The sequence below is a fragment of the Nansenia antarctica genome, assembly GCF_963989245.1.
Source record: "Nansenia antarctica genome assembly, chromosome: 15".
Lineage (NCBI taxonomy): Eukaryota > Metazoa > Chordata > Actinopteri > Argentiniformes > Microstomatidae > Nansenia > Nansenia antarctica.
Window position 1 is genome coordinate 7,106,689 of NC_137685.1, and position 20,839 is coordinate 7,127,527.

A 20,839-nucleotide genomic window follows, 5' to 3' on the forward strand; every position below is an offset into this window, starting at 1 on the left:
CAAGATTTATGAAAATAAGCCTTAAATAATATTTTCCTTTAGCGACATTGATGGAATACCTCCCTAGTAAGTAAATCTAATCTTGTTTAACTGTCTGTGTCATTTGAGCCCTAACTGGTATTGACCAGTAAGCCTCTCTCTCTCTACGGACAAATAGAGCAATGTGCTTTCTTCCCATTCCTGTGATTTCATCCCTCAGGAGGCCACAGTGACGCTACCCACCCCCCCCCCCCCCTCGCAACCCTTCCAATCAAATCTGTCCACCATGCTCAATTGACCCCCGTGGGAGAACTTTGAAAACTTCCCATTGTTGTTATCTATTGTTCCCCAGGTCAGCTCGACCGTGTTCCTAGAAGAGATGGACGTCCTTCTCAGCTGCTTCCCAGAGGACGGCCCGACGTTCCCACTACCGGGTGACTTCAACATCCGGTCAGAGAAGCTCCTCTCGTCTGGAGTACTTCACCTTCTCCTCTCCTTCCATCTCACCCTGTCCCGCTCTCCTCTGACTCATAAAGGCGGGCGATCAGCTCGACCTTGTCTTCACCAGATCCTCCCACACCTCCAACCTTACTGTTACCCCTCTTCCAGTTTCAGATCATCACTTTGTATCCTTTTCCCTTCCCCTCAAATCCACCCCCCTCACAGTCGGTCTCTACCTAACACTGTATCTTCTCGTAGCAACCTGCGTACCCTCTCCCTCACCCCCATCTCTCTTCCTCTGTCTTATCCTCCCTACCCTCTGTTGAATCCTTCTCCCTTATATCCACTCATGTAGCCTCCTACACCCTAATTTTAATTTTTATGTAATAATTTTGCCATTTAGCAGACGCTTTTAATCCAAAGCGATTTACAATTACGAATTACTGGGACATTCCCCCTGGAGTAACTGAGGGCTAAGTGCCTTACTCAAGGGCACACTAGTAGTGGTGTGGCTTCAGGCAGGATTTGAACTCACAACCTTCCGATCACAAGTCCAACTCACTATCCACTAGACCACCACTACACCACCCTCCTGTCCACTCTTTCCTCATCCTTCCACTCTTTTCGTCCACTAACCTCTAGGCCGACACAATCCTCTCCACACGCTTCTTGGCTCTCTGAAACCCTGCACGCTTGTAGAACAGGGCTCCAGGTAAGCTAAGAGGAAATGGAGGAAAACCAACCTCCCTGATCACCTAAACCCTTATCTCTCTCTCCTCCTCAACTACACAACCCCTCTAACCCCCCTAACCCCCCACCTTTAACACCCTAACCCCTCTAACCCCCCCTAACCCCCCCCACCCCCTCCCGAGAGTGACACACAGCCGCTAATTTGATTGGAGCTGCAGGTGGGCGTAGGGAGTATGTTAATTAACTCGATTAATCTTGATTAATCTAATCTTTGTAGTTTATTGATTTAATGTTGTGAAGCTGATCTGGCCTGCTGGCTGTTAGGACATAGTTAGTGATGATTATTATGATTATGGTTCTGGACTGCAGAACCAGAATAAAGGAGCCCCTGAACTTTATCACACCCCTCAAACCCGCACCATCCCCCGAGTCAGACCAAAGCCATGCATGCTGTAGTGCCTAAAGCCTCCACCAGGTGGTGGTAGCAGCGCAGTAACAATCAGCAGACATTCAGTTGAAGGTATTTTGTTTTATGTTTTTAGGGCATTTCTGCTTTATTGGGATAGAGACAGTAGAGATTGGAAGAAAGGATGTGTGAGAGAGAGGGGGGATGACATGCAGGATATGTCGATGGCCTGAATCAAACCTGGGACCCTGCGATTATATGGCATGCGCCCCAGTTGATGGTATTTTTAATGCAACTACCAAAGGAAAAGGCAAAAGCTGTATTTAAAAGCTGTGGAAAAAAACCTGTGTGTGTGTGTGTGAGTGAGAAAGAGACAGAACACCACGAGAGGCTGGTGGAGGCAGAAATCAAAGAGGTTTTGCCTGTCCTCTGATGTCTACCTTTACAGGCTGACTGTTCAGCTTTTTACAGCCTGTATGTCTGTCATACAGGCTTCCGTTCCAAACACAGCACTGAAACAGCACTACTAAAAAATCACCAATGACATATGTACTCCTCTCGACCCTATCGACCCTCCCTGTCCTTTTCCGCTGCTAAAACACTCATCGACATAACCTCCCGACTCGACTACTGCAACAGCATCCTCTACGGTCTGCCTAATAACATCCTAAACAAATTCCAATACGTCCAGAACTCTGCTGCCCGTCTGCTCACCTCCACTCGCCGCCGTGATCACATCAGAAAAGCGCTATATAAGTCTAAAGTATTATTATTATTATTATTATTATTATTATTATTACCTGGACGGTCTGTCGGTCAGGGATGCCGCTGTAGACTGAGATGTGAGGCAGCCGCACTGGTACGCTGCTGCTGCTGGCTGGACTGGTGGTGCTGGCCGTGGTACTGGTGGTACTGGTGGTACTGGTGGTACTGGTGGTACTGGTGCTGGGGGTGGTGGAGGGCGTGCTCCCAGTGCTGCCCCCGGTGGAGGCAGGAGGCGCCTGCTCACTGTCCATGGTGGCGTCCTCTCCTCGCTTGACCTTTGACCCCCGGCTGCCCTTCTGGATGGCTCTCCTGAACCTGAGAGAAGAAGAAGGTTGACAGTGACATCACACATGATGTCAGGATATGGGTGTGATAACATAGACACCAGGAGGTAGAACACCAGGGGAGGCTGGTGGAGGTAGAACACCAGGGGAGAAAAAACTGTGGTATATGGTATAACTGTATAACCGCCCAACCCTATTACAGTACAGAGGAAGGGAAGGTTCTAGAACACTGGGCAGATGGGATGATGGAAGCCTGGGAGAGCGACACAGATGGAGGGAAGGAGAGAGGGAAGGAGAGAGGGAAGGAGAGAGAGAGAGAGAGTGGAGGGTGTTGAGTGTTTGGATTGTGGATGTTACGTGTATGGGGTGTGTGCGTGTGTGTGTGTGTGTGTGTGTGTGTGTGTGTGTGTGTGTGTGTGTATGTATGTGTATGTATGTGTGTGTGTGTGTCAGTGACATGCGGTCAACGGTTGGGGAGGCACTGACTAGGAGCCAGATTTACACACATATGAACCTGATAGAGGTAGCTTAAATTCACCATTCACTTGCCAGGTTGCACAACACTATTGGTGACAGTATGTTTCATATTTCCTATCAGCATTCTTTGCACACGCATAGAGGTAACTTACGTATTCGATTCACATTTCATAGGCATACGCTTTCCAATTTAACACTTTCCATTTTTGCAGCGCTATAGGTTTTAGGGGGGGATATAAATACAAATATGGGGATAAGTGATCGGTAGGTATCTGAAAAAGTATAGAAGTTCACATAATAGATACTTTTTCAGATGTCTACCGGTCACTTATCCCCATATTTTTATTTATATCCCCCCCTATTTATGTCTCATTTTTGTTTTGTGTTTTTATTATCTTAGGTCTGTGTTTGTTTGTTAGCACCTAGGGTTAGCATTTGAATTTCGTTAGTACCTGTTACAATGACAATAAAGACCATTCATTCATTCATCCATCCATCCATCCTTCCATCCATCCATCCATCCATCCATTCATTCATTCATCCATCCATTCATTCATTCACTCACTCATTCATTCATTCATTCATTCATTTTTGCTAGCTAACGTGGAGGGAGACCAAGCGTCAATTACGTGGGCTCAACACACACCCCTCAGTGGGCTCGACACACACCCCTCAGTGGGCTCAACACACACCCCTCAGTGGGCTCAACACACACCCCTCAGTGGGCTCGACACACACCCCTCAGTGGACTCAACACACACCCCTCAGTGGGCTCGACACACACCCCTCAGTGGACTCAACACACACCCCTCAGTGGGCTCGACACACACCCCTCAGTGGGCTCGACACACACCCCTCAGTGGACTCAACACACACCCCTCAGTGGACTCAACACACACCCCTCAGTGGGCTCCACACACACCCCTCAGTGGGCTCGATACACACCCCTCAGTGGACTCAACACACACCCCTCAGTGGACTCAACACACACCCCTCAGTGGGCTCGACACACACCCCTCAGTGGGCTCGACACACACCCCTCAGTGGGGTCAACACACACCCCTCAGTGGGGTCAACACACACCCCTCAGTGGGCTCGACACACACCCCTCAGTGGAGCTCCATACACACCCCTCAGTGAGGCACACGTGACAGATGCCTCCCTTGGTGCTTTTTCATTGCAGTTGTGTTTGTAACAGGCACGTTGATTGGCCCGCGCTCCCTCCAGTTTCTGAGGGGAGGCTGAACTCGTTGCTGTCGCACCTCTCGTCTCTCCCTGGATTTGCAGCGGAGCTCCGCATATTTGGCATATTTGGCCGCATGTCCCTGTGTGTGTGTGTGTGTGTGTGTGTGTGTGTGTGGTTGGGGCAGGGTGTGATGGAAGTAATTAAATAAGGAGCCATGGCGCTATGCTGCAATTGCTAAGCTATTTCCTTTCTTTCCTCCTCCCTTCCTCTAGACTCTATTTCCTCTCCCTCCTCCTCTCCCTCCTGTAGTTCACGAGAGTGCTCTACTCTGACCTGCTCTACTATGACCTGCTTTACTCTGACCTGCTCTACTCTGACCTGCTCTACTCTGACCTGCTCTACTATGACCTGCTCTACTATGACCTGCTTTACTCTGACCTGCTCTACTCTGACCTGCTCTACTCTGACCTGCTCTACTCTGACCTGCTCTACTCTGACCTGCTCTACTATGACCTGCTTTACTCTGACCTGCTCTACTCTGACCTGCTCTACTATGACCTGCTTTACTCTGACCTGCTCTACTCTGACCTGCTCTACTCTGACCTGCTCTACTATGACCTGCTCTACTATGACCTGCTTTACTCTGACCTGCTCTACTCTGACCTGCTCTACTCTGACCTGCTCTACTCTGACCTGCTCTACTCTGACCTGCTCTACTCTGACCTGCTCTACTATGACCTGCTCTACTATGACCTGCTTTACTCTGACCTGCTCTACTCTGACCTGCTCTACTCTGACCTGCTTTACTCTGACCTGCTCTACTCTGACCTGCTCTACTCTGACTCTGCTGAGATGAGGACTGGTGAGGGTGTTCAAATATCTTGACTCTTTTATATCTTTTACAGCCCCCCCCCCCAATCCCCGGTTGTCTCTCCACCACCACTCACTCATCCATCAGTCCTGGAGCCCCCAACACCCCCCCTCCACAACATCCCCACCGCCAACATCATCCCCACCACCCCCCATCATCCCCACCACCCTCCATCATCCCCACCACCCCCATCATCCCCACCACCCACCAACCAGCCCCCAACACCGTCCCCCACATTGCAACCTAGCCTCCACACAGACACCCAGAGACAAACACAACAACTGTGTGGCTGATGTGAGGATCAGCATCGTCTGGAGGATGACAGATGACACAGAACCCCCCCCCCCCCCCCCCCTCACCGACACACACACACACACACACACTATAACACATCAGCCACACACTTACACCACAAACACAAGCCACATCACACACACACACACACACACACACACACCATAACACATCAGCCACACACTTACACCACAAAAACAAACCACATCACACACACACCACATCAGCCACACACACAACACATCAGCCACACACACACACACACACAAACCACATCGCACACACACCACATCAGCCACACACACACGCACATACACACACACACACACACACACACACACACACACACACACCACATCAGCCACACACATAAAAACACATCAGCCACAGACACGCTGACATCAATAGTTAAAGAGCATCAAGTCCATTAACGTCTTTGTGAGAAGCACCAAACGCTCCCGGACAGAAGAGGAATAGAAAGAGAGGGATGAGGAGGAGGAGGAGAGAGAGATTGGGGATGAGAGAGAGAGACAGAGGGATGAGGAGGAGAGAGATTGAGGATGAGAGAGAGAGAGAGAGGGTGATGAGGAGGAGGAAAGAGCGAGAGGGGGATGAGAGAGAGAGACAGAGGGATGAGGAGAGAGAGGGGGATGAGAGAGAGAGGGGGATGAGAGAGAGAGGGGGATGAGGAGGAGAGAGAGGGGGATGAGAGAGAGAGAGGGATGAGGAGAGAGAGGGGGATGATAGAGAGAGGGGGATGAGAGAGAGAGAGAGGGATGAGGAGGAGAGAGAGGGGGGGATGAGGAGGAGACAGAGGGATGAGGAGGAGAGAGAGAGAGAGGGGGATGAGGAGGAGACAAAGCCCCCTGCTGCTCCTACCTCCTGCGGCCCCCCCAGCGGGGTGTGAGATGCCCCATCCCCCGGGATGCTGGTCCTGCAGGACGCCGCTCCTCTTTGTCTGCCTGCCTGTGTATGTATATGTGTGTGTGTGTGCGTGTGTGTGCGTGTGTGTGTGTGTGTGAGAGCGAGAGAGAGAGAGAGAGAGAGAGAGAGAGTGGTGGTGTATCCTGTCGTCCCGACACCAACACACACCAGCCAGGCCCTGCCCTCCTCCTGATTATCTGGTAACCTAGCGACAGCCAACGGGGTGCCTATGGAATCCCCCTGCATCGCTACGAGCCGATTGGACGGCAGGATGCCTCCATAATGAAGATGGTGGTAATGATTTTACCATTTTACCATCTCCCCTCCCCCTCCCTCCCTCCCTCCCCTCCCCCTCCAGAGATAAAACCATCACAATAAACACCATAGAACCGTCACCATAAACACCATAGAACCACCACCATAAACACCATAGAACCATCACCATAAACACCATAGAACCATCACCATAAACACCATAGAACCACCACCATAAACACCATAGAACCACCACCATAAACACCATAGAACCATCACCATAAACACCATAGAACCATCACCATAAACACCATAGAACCACCACCATAAACACCATAGAACCACCACCATAAACACCATAGAACCATCACCATAAACACCATAGAACCATCACCATAAACACCATAGAACCATCACCATAAACACCATAGAACCATCACCATAAACACCATAGAACCATCACCATAAACACCATAGAACCACCACCATAAACACCATAGAACCATCACCATTAACACCATAGAACGATCACCATAAACACCATAAACACCATAAACACCATAGACCCATCACCATAAACACCATAGAACCACCACATAGAACCATCACCATAAACACCATAGAACCATCACCATAAACACCATAGAACCATCACCATAAACACCATAGAACCACCACCATTAACACCATAGAACCATCACCATAAACACCATAGAACCATCACCATAAACACCATAGAACCACCACCATAAACACCATAGAACCATCACCATAAACACCATAGAACCACCACCATAAACACCATAGAACCATCACATAGAACCATCACCATAAACACCATAGAACCATCACCATAGAACCATCACCATAAACACCATAGAACCATAACCATAAACACCATAAACACCATAGAACCATCACCATAAACACCATAGAACCATCACCATTAACAACAACTCTGCACTGGCTTCCTGTTAAATTCAGAATACATTTCAAGATCCTTCTGCTTGTTTATAAAGCTCTCACTGGCACAGCACCAGAATATCTGAAATACCTTTTGCTTATATCAGCCCAATAGAGCTCTCAGGTCTTCTAACGCTGGTTTTCTCTGTGTACCACATGTACAAAAGAAGAGATTTGGTGAGGCTGCATTCTCATTTTATGCACCCAAATTGTGGAATGCGGTGCCAGTTTCCATTAGGGATGCATCCTCAGGACATAATTATGTTCAAGTCAAGACTAAAAACCCATCTATTTAATATTACCTTTAAATTACTAAATAATTAAGTTATGATTATATAATGATTAAAGCACTTTGAGCTGTAACGTTTGCAGGAAAAGTGCTATACAAATAAAAGTAATTTGTTATTATTATTATTATTATTATTATTATTATTATTATTATTATTACAAACACCATAGAATCACCACCATAAACACCATAGAACCACCACCATTAGCATCATTGACACCATAGAACCGGCAGTTGATCAGTAGCAGCAGGTATTGATCAGGGCCAGGCAGATCAGGGCCAGGCAGTTTTAACATTCTAATCATCTCATTAGTATCTATACGAGTCTGGGAGGCAGAGGCAAGAGAGGGTTAGGGATGGGAATTGGGCCACAGCGCCGACCTCTACCTCAGCAGCGCGTGTGCGTGGCGGAGCTGCTGTGGCTGTCACGTTTGCGGTGTCCATACAGACAACGTTTCTGCTGCGGCTCTGCTGCGGAGCTGCTACTGCCAGCCGTATCTTTGTACATTGAGTTTGCTTTCGATAATGGCCGTCAATAATATAGCCTAATGTTTAATTTCACTTCATTATACATTCTGGGTTCAGTTTCTGCTGTCATCCATCCTTAATGAGCGGTTCGAAAAGTGAAATGGTTAGAAGCAAGAAGCAAAATACTGCCCTTGTGCTGCCTAATGTACTGCCTAATGTTCTTTTAACTTATTAGCATAATTTGTTAATTATGGGCTTTCTGCTATGACTACCGTATACAATCATACAATAGTTACTGTAGAAAAGGCTCTGACATTTTTCGGTGCTTATCACTTTAAGACTAACATTCTCTGGTTATATTATAGGAAATCTCCCCGCCAGCTTTGTATTGCATATATTGCATACAGATGTGCGTTTTAAGAGACCTGCCCCGGAACACACTCATTCTAGATGTGAAAATACGGTGGAATTCCCTCTATTTGATGGTGGAGAGATTCTTCAAGCAGTTCTCCGCCATTCGGGCTGCAGTCATGGACCCATGGCTAAGGAAGCTGAGTGAGAAGGAGTAAGGGGGGGGGGGTTATGTGACTATTTCAATATGGCTTATTTAAAACTTGGTGGATTAGTAAATTTATCCCATATCCTTTGTTTATAAAGCTCTCACTGGCACAGCACCAGAGTATTTGAAAGACCTTTTGCTAGCATATCAGCCCAATAGAGCTCTCTCAGGTCTTCTGACGCTGGTTTTCTCTGTGTACCACATACAAAAGAAGAGATTTGGTGAGGCTGCATTCTCATTTTATGCACCCAGATTGTGGAATGCACTACCAGTTTACATTAGGGATGCAACCTCAGCAAATATGTTCAAGTCAAGACTAAAAACCCATCTTTTTAATATTGCCTTTAAATGACTAAATAATTAAATTAAGATTATATAATGATTAAAGCACTTTGAGCTGCAACGTTTGCAGGAAAAGCGCTATACAAATAAAGTTATTATTATTATTATTATGGAAGGACTGTGTTAATTTGTGTTATGAAATATAAGTATTTACTATTACAGGCTGATGGACAAATTGGACACTGATGACTTCAGGAAGGCAGAGGAGTTTGTGCAGCTAATGCGTGTGCTGTACACATCCACCCTCTGTGTCTCAAGTGACACAAGTCCAACCTGTGATCAGATTCTTCCCATCCTACAGAAGGTTGAGGGCCGTTACTCAGCCCAGGTGGAGGACACCGCATTTGGGAAGAACATCAAAGGTGAGGACTTGGACTGATCTTTCCACACGTTACCAGGTACTGTCTGTGACTGACATTTATTCATTTCACCATGAATATGGCAGATATATCACAGACACTAACAGAAGTTCACATTCAGTCACATTTCATCCCGGATTGTTGAACATGAACGTGTCTTCCTTTTTTAAATGAAGGATGATGACGTCAAGACCTTCCTGGAGGAGGCCACAGTGATGGACCCAAGATTTAAGTTGAACATGGATAGGAAAAACACAGCAGACAGCACAGCAGCAGCCAATACCTTAGATATATATGGATTATTATTAAATAGATATGGATTATTATTAGATAGATATGGATTATTATTAGATAGATATGGATTATTATTATTAGATAGATAATAGAATGTTGGCATAGCAGGGGTCCCTCCCTCCTCTGACGCTGCCAGCTCCTCTCTACCACGTGATGTGAGGAAGGAGGGTAACTGTGTTCCACTGCAGCTAACTCAGTCATATGTGGAAAGGAGTTCATCATCACATTAGTTTAGAATAGTTTCCAAAGCATCTGTGCCAATGTGCCATGCCCCTGAAACACACTGACACATGCTGGAGAACAGCCTGGCTGTCCAGCTGGTTTACAGGCTGACTGTTCAGCTCAGCCAGACTGTTCCTGACACGTGTGTGTAATACCATTCCTCCGATTTCTACCTCCCCCAGCCTCCCCTGGTGTTCGACCTCCCCCAGCCTCCCCTGGTGTTCTACCTCCACCAGCCTCCCCTGGTGTTCTACCTCCACCAGCCTCCCCTGGTGTTCTACCTCCACCAGCCTCCCCTGGTGTTCTACCTCCACCAGCCTCCCCTGGTGTTCTACCTCCCCCAGCCTCCCCTGGTGTTCTACCTCCACCAGCCTCCCCTGGTGTTCTACCTCCACCAGCCTCCCCTGGTGTTCTACCTCTACCAGCCTCCCCTGGTGTTCTACCTCTACCAGCCTCCCCTGGTGTTCTACCTCCACCAGCCTCCCCTGGTGTTCTACCTCCACCAGCCTCCCCTGGTGTTCTACCTCCACCAGCCTCCCCTGGTGTTCTACCTCCCCCAGCCTCCCCTGGTGTTCTACCTCCACCAGCCTCCCCTGGTGTTCTACCTCCACCAGCCTCCCCTGGTGTTCTACCTCCCCCAGCCTCCCCTGGTGTTCTACCTCCCCCAGCCTCCCCTGGTGTTCTACCTCCCCCAGCCTCCCCTGGTGTTCTACCTCCCCCAGCCTCCCCTGGTGTTCTACCTCCCCTAGCCTCCCCTGGTGTTCTACCTTCCCCAGCTTCCCCTGGTGTTCTACCTCCACCAGCCTCCCCTGGTGTTCTACCTCCCCCAGCCTCCCCTGGTGTTCTACCTCCCCCAGCCTCCCCTGGTGTTCTACCTCCCCCAGCCTCCCCTGGTGTTCTACCTCCCCCAGCCTCCCCTACCTACTCTGAACCAGACAGCGTGTAACAGCCAGTGGCCCGGTCCACCTGGGCCGAGAGGTAATGAACACATCTGACACTGATGGACTGTTCTTATACACCTGAGTAGATGTGGACAAAGAGACCATGGTCCCCTGCCATCTGTGTGTGTGTGTGTGTGTGTGTGTGTGTGTGTGTGTGTGTGTGTGTGTGTGTGTGAGTGAGCCAGGTGTGTGTGTGTAGTTTTGTAGTGGCATCCCCGCAGCGTTTGGCCCACCCCCAGCTGGCTAAGCTCAGCACTACGCTGTGAGGTTAAGGTGACCATATTTCTGAAATTAAAAGCGGGGAAATTTCCAGTTCTGCGGTCAATGCATAAATAAAATATCCAATGTTATTATTATCTATGAAATAAAAAAGGGTGATAATTCCGGGTTTCATGTATTTTGACCATGGTAACTGTGACCATGGTAACTGTAGTACTGTAATAAACAATATGGTGCAGGTAGGCTAATCATATCATTACCTTTCTTCCTCTATCTCCTTCACTCTTCTTCCTGTCTTCCTCCTCTCCTTGCTCTCCACTGTCTAACAGAAAACATTATGCTAATGCTATCCATGAAAAACTCTAAATATATTTTCACACCACTTATTATAATGCCAAACCAAATTGTAATCTGCACATGAATATTCTCAGAATTAATTGTGCATTCATTTGAATATAGCCTAATAATATTTTCAAAATAGTCCGTCCACTGCATGTTTACATGTGAAGGTTACCACGACAGTAGCTAGCTAATTTGGCTTGAAAAGCCATTTGTGGTGATGTTGTAAATTCACCTGACATCTGCTTGCTTTTGTTTGTTTTCTCAAAAAACTGGCACAAGCAAGTAGAAGAAGCAGGGAGATATGAAGCTGCTATAGCCTCTCTGTTGGCCAAAACAAACGATTGAGACATCAACCGGTAGGCCCTGCTGCCCGGCCTTTCTTGTCAAGTAAATTACTTTAACACACAATAAAAAACAGGGACATTTCCAGGGTTAGCTTCAGCCTAGGGACAGGCCACCAAAAACGTGGGCTGTCCCCAGAGAACGGGGACGTTTGGTCACCCTATAACCTAATAAAACCCTGATACGTCGCCTCATCTGGAACACTGCTCTGACTCTGCTCTATAAATACCTCCATTAAACACTCCTGCAGCCTGAGATTAGCAGCCTGCTCCACTGCCTTCAGAGAGGAACAGAACTGAACAACAAAAAGGAGAAATGTGTAGTAGCCTAGTAGAAGTAGTAGTAGTAGTTAGTAGTAGGCCTAGTAGTAGTAGTAGTAGTAGTAGCAGTAGTAGCAGTAGTAGTAGTAGTAGTAGTAGTAGTAGTAGTAGTAGTAGTAGTAGCAGTAGTAGCAGTAGTAGTAGTAGTAGTAGTAGTAGCAGTAGTAGTAGTAGTAGTAGTAGTAGTTAGTAGTAGGCCTAGTAGTAGTAGTAGTAGTAGCAGTAGTAGTAGTAGTAGTAGTAGTAGTAGTAGAAGTAGTTAGTAGTAGGCCTAGTAGTAGTAGTAGTAGTAGTAGTAGTAGTAGTAGTAGTAGTAGTAGTAGTAGTAGTAGTAGTAGTAGCAGCATAGTAATCATATGTATATATTATTTATTTTGCAGGCAATGGTCACCCCCCAAACTTCAGCCCGTTCCCTCCGCTCCTCCACCTCTGCTGGCCGACAGGCCCCACCACCTCTACACCTACATGGCAGTCGCACTGCCCGATCACGTCTCTTCACTACACTGGCTCCCCGCTGGTGGAATGAGCTTCCCACGGATGTCAGAATTGCAGAGTCACTAGTCACTACCCATCTTCCGTCGGAGACTGAAGACCCATCTCTTCAGGTTACACCTTAACTGCTCCTCCTGAGACATCTACTACCCCCCAGCACTGCGTCTCCTGAGACACACGCTTTCCCCCTTTACTGTGTCCCCTATGACTTCCACTTTCCTTCTATCACTGAGACTGCCAATGGCCCCTGGCCTGAGCTAGAGGACTGTTGGATTGATGATTCACTTGCTAATCAAATTTATTGATTGTAAGTCGTTTTGGAATAAGGTGTCTGCTAAATGCCAAATATGTAAATTTAAAAATGTAATAGTAATAGTAGTAGTAGTATAGTAGTAGTCATAGCAGTAGTATAGTAGTGGTAATAATAGTAGTAGAAGCAGTAGTAGTAGTTAGTAATTTAAAACTAATTAGAATAGCCTACATAATGTTTGTAAATTGTGTAAAATATAAATTAGGCTAAGTCAAGGTTGCACTACTTTGTTGAAAAAACACTTGTGAACTTTCATTAAATTATTCATAACTGTGTCAAGATTATTTGAAGGTTTCCAAAATAAAACAATTAGTAGGTTAATTGTTACTGGTGTAATACAATTGGTTATGAGAGATAAGGACTATACATGCTTAAATGGGTTAACTGTGTGTGTGTGTGTGTGTGTGTGTTTTTCTCATCCCTGTATTAACTTGTATAGGAAGCATTAGGTCAGATGCCGCCATTGGTGTGTGAATGTGTGTGTGAATGGGTGAATGAGAGGCCGTTGTAAAGCGCTTTGGAGCAGCAAAAAAGGCGCTATATAAGTGCAGTCCATTTACCATTGACCATTTAGATGTTAGCGTAGGCCCCACAGGAGCACAACATGATTATCCAATCACAGAGCAGCGATACAGCATGTTGGTGATATGTCATGTGGAGAGGCCACCTCAGGTCATCTCTGTCCTACACTGGTCCACTAGAAACCTGCAGCTCGGCCTAAGGAAAGAGATGAATAGCAGCTAGTGTAGACAGACAGACAACTAGTGTAGACAGACAGACAGCTAGTGTAGACAGACAGACAGCTAGTGTACAGACAGACAGCTCGTGTAGGCAGACAGACAGCTATTTTACAGACAGACAGCTAGTTTACAGACAGACAGACAGCTAGTTTACAGACAGACAGACAGCTAGTGTAGACAGACAGCTAGTGTACAGGTGGACCTTGAATCACACACAAATACACACGCACGTGCGCACACACACACACACACACACACACGCACATGAATGTAGTCGTCCCGTGGTTAGGTGACAGGATGAGGTCCAGCAGCAGTTCTGCTGCTCAAATGTTTTAATAATTAAATCCTTGTTTGATTAGCTGACAAAACAACCGTTGCTTATTGGTCGGCCACGCAGTGCTGGGAGTGGTGGCCGACCTGGGAGTGGCGGCCCGCTAGACACCTCTGAGACCTTCGCTACAGCGGCTGTGTGTTACACATGATGAACAGCCTGGTCATGGTGCTCTGTGCAGAACAGCCTGGTCATGGTGGTCTATGCAGAACAGCCTGGTCATGGTGCTCTGTGCAGAACAGCCTGGTCATGGTGGTCTATGCAGAACAGCCTGGTCATGGTGCTCTGTGCAGAACAGCCTGGTCATGGTGGTCTATGCAGAACAGCCTGGTCATGTTCAGTGCTGAACCATCATCTCCCTGTCCAGTGAGAGTCAGGTGGTACGAGGGGGGGGGGGGGGGGCGTTCAGCTATACCTACTGTAATAACTCAGCTATAACTACTGTTAGATTACTAGGATATAACTAACTGCTATAACGTTGTATAATACCGTTATATACCGTTGTTGTATTAGCCGAGCTAAGCTACAACTACTGTTTTAACGCATCATTCGGAGGTGACAGACTGAAGGTCCAACACTCTGAACTAGACTTGATATGGACCCAAGGATGCTCAGTCACCACGCACACAAACACACCACACACACACACAGACACACACACACACACACACACACACACACACACACACACACTTGAAAAGTTCTATGGAAGTCATTACAGCCATGTCAATGATTCTGGTTACACATTTAGGTCACAGAGAGCTAAAGGCACTTCTCCCAGACAGACAGACAGACAGACATGCTGAATAACCATAACCCCTCCCCCCCAACACCCTACGGGTCACGACCCCAGGGGATCCATCCAGTCCAAATCTCTCCAAAGGCACCTCTCCCCCTCCTCCCCCTTCCCCCTCCACCTGCCCCCCCTCCTCCCGAAGAACTCTGTTATGTCTGGGTTCTAGAATGCACTCATGCATAGGCTGTCTGGGTTCTAGAATGTTACTCATGCATAGGCTGTCTGGGTTCTAGAATTTACTCATGCATATGTCTGGGTTCTAGAATGCACTCATGCATATAGGCTGTCACTGTCTGTGTGACATGGCGCGGGACAGTGACATTCTTATCCATCTGTCAGACACACTGGAATGCTGTTGTCGTCTGGTCTCGAGAGGCTCGATACGGTAGCATGCGCACCGTGCACGCTCCGAACCAATACGGTCCATGACCCTCGAGAGCAGCACAGTTGCAGGAGCGAGACCACCATACGACCCCGATTCGGGGACCCGGAATAAAACGGTTGTCGTCATACCTTCCTGTCTGTCAGCCGCGCGCGTACGTGTCTGTCCGGTCTCTCTCTCTTTCCCGTTGCCTTCCGGTTATCCTTCCGGTTGCCCTGGCTCACTCCTTCATTTCTCTCGGTCTCGTTTTTATCCCAAGACCGTCTCGGAACAGAGCTGCGCTAAACATTAGCGTTTCCCAAAACAGATCATGTGAATATGTGTCCAGCCAATGGGCGGACAGATGTGAAATGTGCTCAGCCAATGGGCGGGCAGCGCTGGCTCTTTAACCACGCCCCCCTCCCCTCGTCTCTGGTTCCACGCCGCGCCTGTCAAGTCGGTACTACGGAGCCTGTCATGGTCTCCATGGCAACACAGAGGGATTTTAATGTAACCCTTGCCTGGTTCTGATTGGCTGCTGAGTTGGTATGTAAGCCCCAGAATCATAATGAGCAAAATAACACTAGTACGCATGCGTCACAAGCGCTCTAGGGGAGCGGGGATACTTATCAAAATAATAAATACAAAAATATTTTTTTATTTTATTTTATAATTTTTTTTATTTTATTAATAAAATTAATAGAAACATATGGATCAGGTTAATGTTGTTGTTGAATGAGCAGGAAGTCGCCGGGACAACAGTTCGACCAGTGCGGGACGTTATTATCTTATTATCTTTATTAGCGGTGGGGGATGTGATGTACTATAATTAATGCAAATATATTCGGGGGGGGGGGGGGGGGGGGGGAGGACGTGTGTGTGTGTGTGTGTGTGTGTGTGTGTGTGTGTGTGTGTGTGTGTGTGTGTGTGTGTGTGTGTGTGCGTGTGCGTGTGTGTGTGTGTGTGCGTGTGTGTGTGTGTGTGTGCGTGTGTGTGTGTGTGTCTGTGTCTGTGTGTGTGTGCGTGTGTGTGTGTGTGTGTGTGTGTGTGTGTGTGTGTGCGTGTGTGTGTCTGTGTCTGTGTGTGTGTGCGTGTGTGTGTGTGTGTGTGTGTGTGTGTGTGTGTGTGTGTGTGTGTGTGTGTGCGTGCGTGCGTGTGTGCAGGCAGAGCATGAAAACGAGGGTTGGGATCAGGGACAGTTCTGATTGGTCGAAGGTGTAATGGGCTAATGGGAGTGTGCAGCTACTGTATGCAATTCAATTTGAGAGGTTTTGTTATCAAGGCCATGTGAAGGAGGAGGGGGGGGTAGTTTAGCGCGGTGTGTGTGTGTGTGTGTGTGTGTGTGTGTGTATGTGTGTGTGTGGTGTGTGTGTGTGGGGGGGGGGGGCATCATCAGACTCCTCTTTGAATCCTCAGAGCTTCATCAGATTACACACCCACCACCATCTCATTCTCATTAACCTATAAATTAAAATTCATGAATCTCATTTGCTATATAAATATATAAATTAATCTCCTGCAGCAACTATTCATTGTTACAATTTGAGCAATTATCGGGAGGTTCAAATGCTTAGAAGCATATTCAGCACAGCAACACAGCATTTGATTGGAATTTTTTGAGTTTTTTTTCCCTTTTCTAATGAAAGGCATGTTCTCTCACTTTGAGGAGTTCTGCCGTGGCCCCGCAGGGACCGTCTCTGCCCGGATCTGAAACACATTGTCCTTTTGTCTTATTCTGAATCATTCTTCAAAGCCGCTCACAGAGAGGAGAGAAACCCCTCTATGGTAATAATGTAATAAGCACCGCTATGCTAATGTTCTAGAGAGGCCCCCAGCCGGTAATATGAGCAGGAACTGTATTCATCGGCGTGCAAATACTGAATAATTGATATCAGAATATGACTTGTGTCTGTTCGGACGGTGAGTTCATGATCCGGTCTTTCATAGCCCCCCTGACACCTGGCTTCCAGATCCAGAACCAGAGCAAGCAGGACGTTTCGGTAACCTGCTATTCCCTGTAGACCCGTTACAGCCTGGCGGACAGCAGATGAGGCTGACTCTGTTTACACCGTGGCATGAGTCGCATGTAATGGGGCGTGTATTTATTCATGAATATCCTAATGAAATATTAATTGTGACCCCCCCCCCACTACACCCCTTGTCCTTTGTCTCTCCAGCAACATCACGAGCTGAGTATGCAAGCTGTCAGCGTATCACTCTACAGAGGAATGCAGTTTGCTTTTGATACTAACCCATGAAGAGACATGATCACACACTGATCATGAAACTGGGAGAGAGTGTCTGTAGACTCTACAGTGTGTGGTGGCTCTGAAATTACAAGTACATCCATGTGTGAACAACATATGAGTGGGGCAGTCCCACTCATATTTTTCATTTTATTGACAGATATAGTAGAGATTTAGACAGGAAGGATGGGTGAGAGAGAGAGGAGGGATGACATGCAGGATATGTCCCCGGACGGAATCAAAACGGGGACCCTGTGGTTACATGGTCAGCGCTTAACCCGCTACGCCACCTAAGCGCCCCTATGTCCATGTGTTTGGCTTGTTTAATAAGCAATACAATCTGACTGGTTGTTGTTGTTGTTGTTGTTGTTGTTGTTGTTGTTGTCGACCAGATGTGTGTTTTGGTGTTTCTGTTCTATGAAGTCTGTCTGACTGAGGGACTCACTCATCCCTCCTCTCCTCCATCATCCAGAGTTAAGAGTCTCTCAGAGCCGCCAACGGAGGATATTGAATCACTTTATAACTTATTAAAACCCTGGAAATTAGATCCATAGATCACAGTCTCTGAAAACACAACACCGCCACTTGGTGACAGGAAAAGGAAGCACTAGCCAGTGGGAGATTGCACTCTCAAAGGATGTTACATTCTGCATGAAAACAATCGAATAAAACCAAAACACTAAAAATCTGTTTTGAAATGTAAAATCTGTATGATAACATTCACTGTCCAGACCAAATCACACGCCTCCCTGTCTCTCTCACGCAGTCACAGTCACAATCACACTCACACACACAACTGACAATGTAATTCATATTAGTTTTACATACCATCATTTACAGCCTACATCATTATTGTTTTACTGCCTATTGTCTTGTTTAGTTTTTTTCAGAATGGGGCAGTCCCACTCATATGTTTCATTTTATTTGACAGGCATAGTGAAGACAGACAGGAAAGTAAGGGAGAGAGGGCATGTCAGCAGGGCATGGGCCGGAATCGAACCCATGCCGACATGGGCATATGTGTGCACTGTAGACCGCGGTGCTAGACCACTGGACCACCCCAGGCCACGCCTATTGTCTTTTTAAACTATGTTTGCTTGTGTATATATTGTTGTTTATTACACTGTTGTTTTGTATTATATTGTTTGTTTGTATCTTTATGTCCTATGCACCAACCACACCAAGTCAATTTCCTGTAGGTGCAAATATACTTGGCAATAAAAATAATTCTGATTCTGATTATGTTATTATACAGAACCTCAAGTTAATATCTCAACAAAGTTAATACCTCAAGTGAATATTCAATTCCGCCCACATGTTGTTGCTGAGCTGAGCTGTGACCTCATGAGGCCGTGGCTGACCATTAGATCCACAGATCTGAAGCCCAGTTGTGAATTCAATTATAAACCTGAGAGCCTGAGAGGCTGAGAGGCTTGGGGAGGCCTGGGGAGGCTAGGAGGTGACAGGAAAAGGAAGCACTAGCCAGTGGGAGATTGCACTCTCAAAGGATGTTACATTCTGCATGAAAACAATCTAATAAAACCAAAACACAAAAAATCAGTTTTGAATTGTAAAATCTGCATGATTACATTCATGATTACATTGATCACTGTCCAGACCAGTGGCGGACTCAGGCTGTTTGAAGGGCAGGGGCGAAAAGAAAAAAAGGGCACCTACTGCACAACATGGGACCCCATCAGTGCACATGGTCAAGTTTAGACCATTGGAAGGGCAGCCAATAGGGCACATCCTCTAATTTTGCCACTCAAAAGGGCACTTTAGTGCAACGTTTTTCAACTGTGGGGGCACATGGTCAAGTTTAGACCATTGGAGGGGCACCAATAGGGCACGTCCTCTCATTTTCGCCGCTCAAAAGGGCATTTTTGCCACTCAAGAGGGCACTTAAGAGAGACGTTTTTCAACCGTGGAGGCACCAGGAGGGGCAGTCGCCCCCCCTGCCCCCTTCTGAGTCCGCCAGTGGTCCAGACCGAATCCTCTCATTGACTCTGCGACTTCCACTCCCCCCCACCCCACGCCTCCCTGTCTCTCTCACACAGTCACAGTCACAATCACACTCACACACACAACTGACAATGTAATTCATATTAGTTTTACATACCATAATTTACAGCCTACATAACTATTGTTCTACTGCCTATTGTTTTTTTGTATATGTTTGCTTATATATTGGTGTTTATTACACTGTTGATTCAGATTCAGATTATGTTATCATACAGAACCTCAAGTTAATATCTCAACAAAGTGAATACCTCAAGTGAATATTCAATTCCGCCCACATGTTGTTGCTGAGCTGAGCTGTGACCTCATGAGGCCATGGCTGACCATTAGATCCACAGATCTGAAGCCCAGTTGTGAATTCAATTATAAACCTGAGAGGCTGAGAGGCTGGGAGACTGGGGAGGCCTGGGGAGGCCTGGGGAGGCTAGGAGGCTGAATCATCCATCCATCTCTTTTCCAAGAAAAGAGAAAACAGGCGATGTGAAACCTCATGACAGTCCAGCGGTCCAGAGGAGCTAATGGCTTCATAGCATTAAAGCATCAGGTGATGGAGGGAATGAGAGAGGGAGTGTTGTAGATGACTAAACTGTCAGTGGGAGCGGTCAGAAATGACAGGGATCCTGCTACTTGTTTCTTCCATCGCTCCTGCTCTCTTTTCGTTCCATCTTGCTCTTATCCCTTCTTTCATAGTTGACCTCTGGACTCTGGTCTGCACTCTGCTGTGTCCGATGCTGGCTGGAACGTCTCCTGGCGTTCAGAGAGTTCAGGATGACAGTTGCCAATGGGGTCAAGCAGGCCCTGATCGCTACCACAGAGAAGACAGCCTTAGTGAGAGATAAGGGGCCTTATGACACCGAGGTAAGCTGCTCTATGTTTTGTTATCATACAAGCATGTATTCATGTCACGCTTATGTTCTCCTGTTATGATGAGGTGATACTAGAATGAAGTCTAGCAACAGCTGGGCGTAGTGACTTGGCATGGCGAGACTTCAACGTCTTGAAAGACGTGATTATTATCTTCAGCTTTGTCATTGCGATCCCTAGCAATAACAGTCCAAACTATTTTCTAGGTTTTGGAGTGGATACATACACTGTTGTATTGGCTTCAGCTTTGTCATTGTGATCCCTAGCAATAACAGTCCAAACTATTTTCTAGGTTTTGGAGTGGATACATAATAATAATAATAATAATAATAATAATAATAATACATTTATTTTATACGGCACTCAAGGTCGCCGTACAACAAATTGAAAAACAGTTGCAAAATTCAAAATACAGAGAAATACACAGTATAAACATAGCTAGCAGCAG

The 20,839-nt window shown here is 46.9% G+C and overlaps 1 protein-coding gene across 1 annotated transcript in view; it reads right to left on the minus strand.

The window, feature by feature from the left end:
* The window catches only part of LOC308170948 (polyhomeotic-like protein 2), a gene marked incomplete at both ends in the record, with an annotated part of 56,984 nt that overhangs the window by 17,755 nt on the left and 18,390 nt on the right, over positions 1-20,839 (minus strand). The window contains one exon of the mRNA XM_080545802.1: positions 2,317-2,596. Coding sequence (XP_080401928.1) covers positions 2,317-2,596 — 280 coding nt within the window. The remainder of the gene's footprint in view (positions 1-2,316; positions 2,597-20,839) is intronic.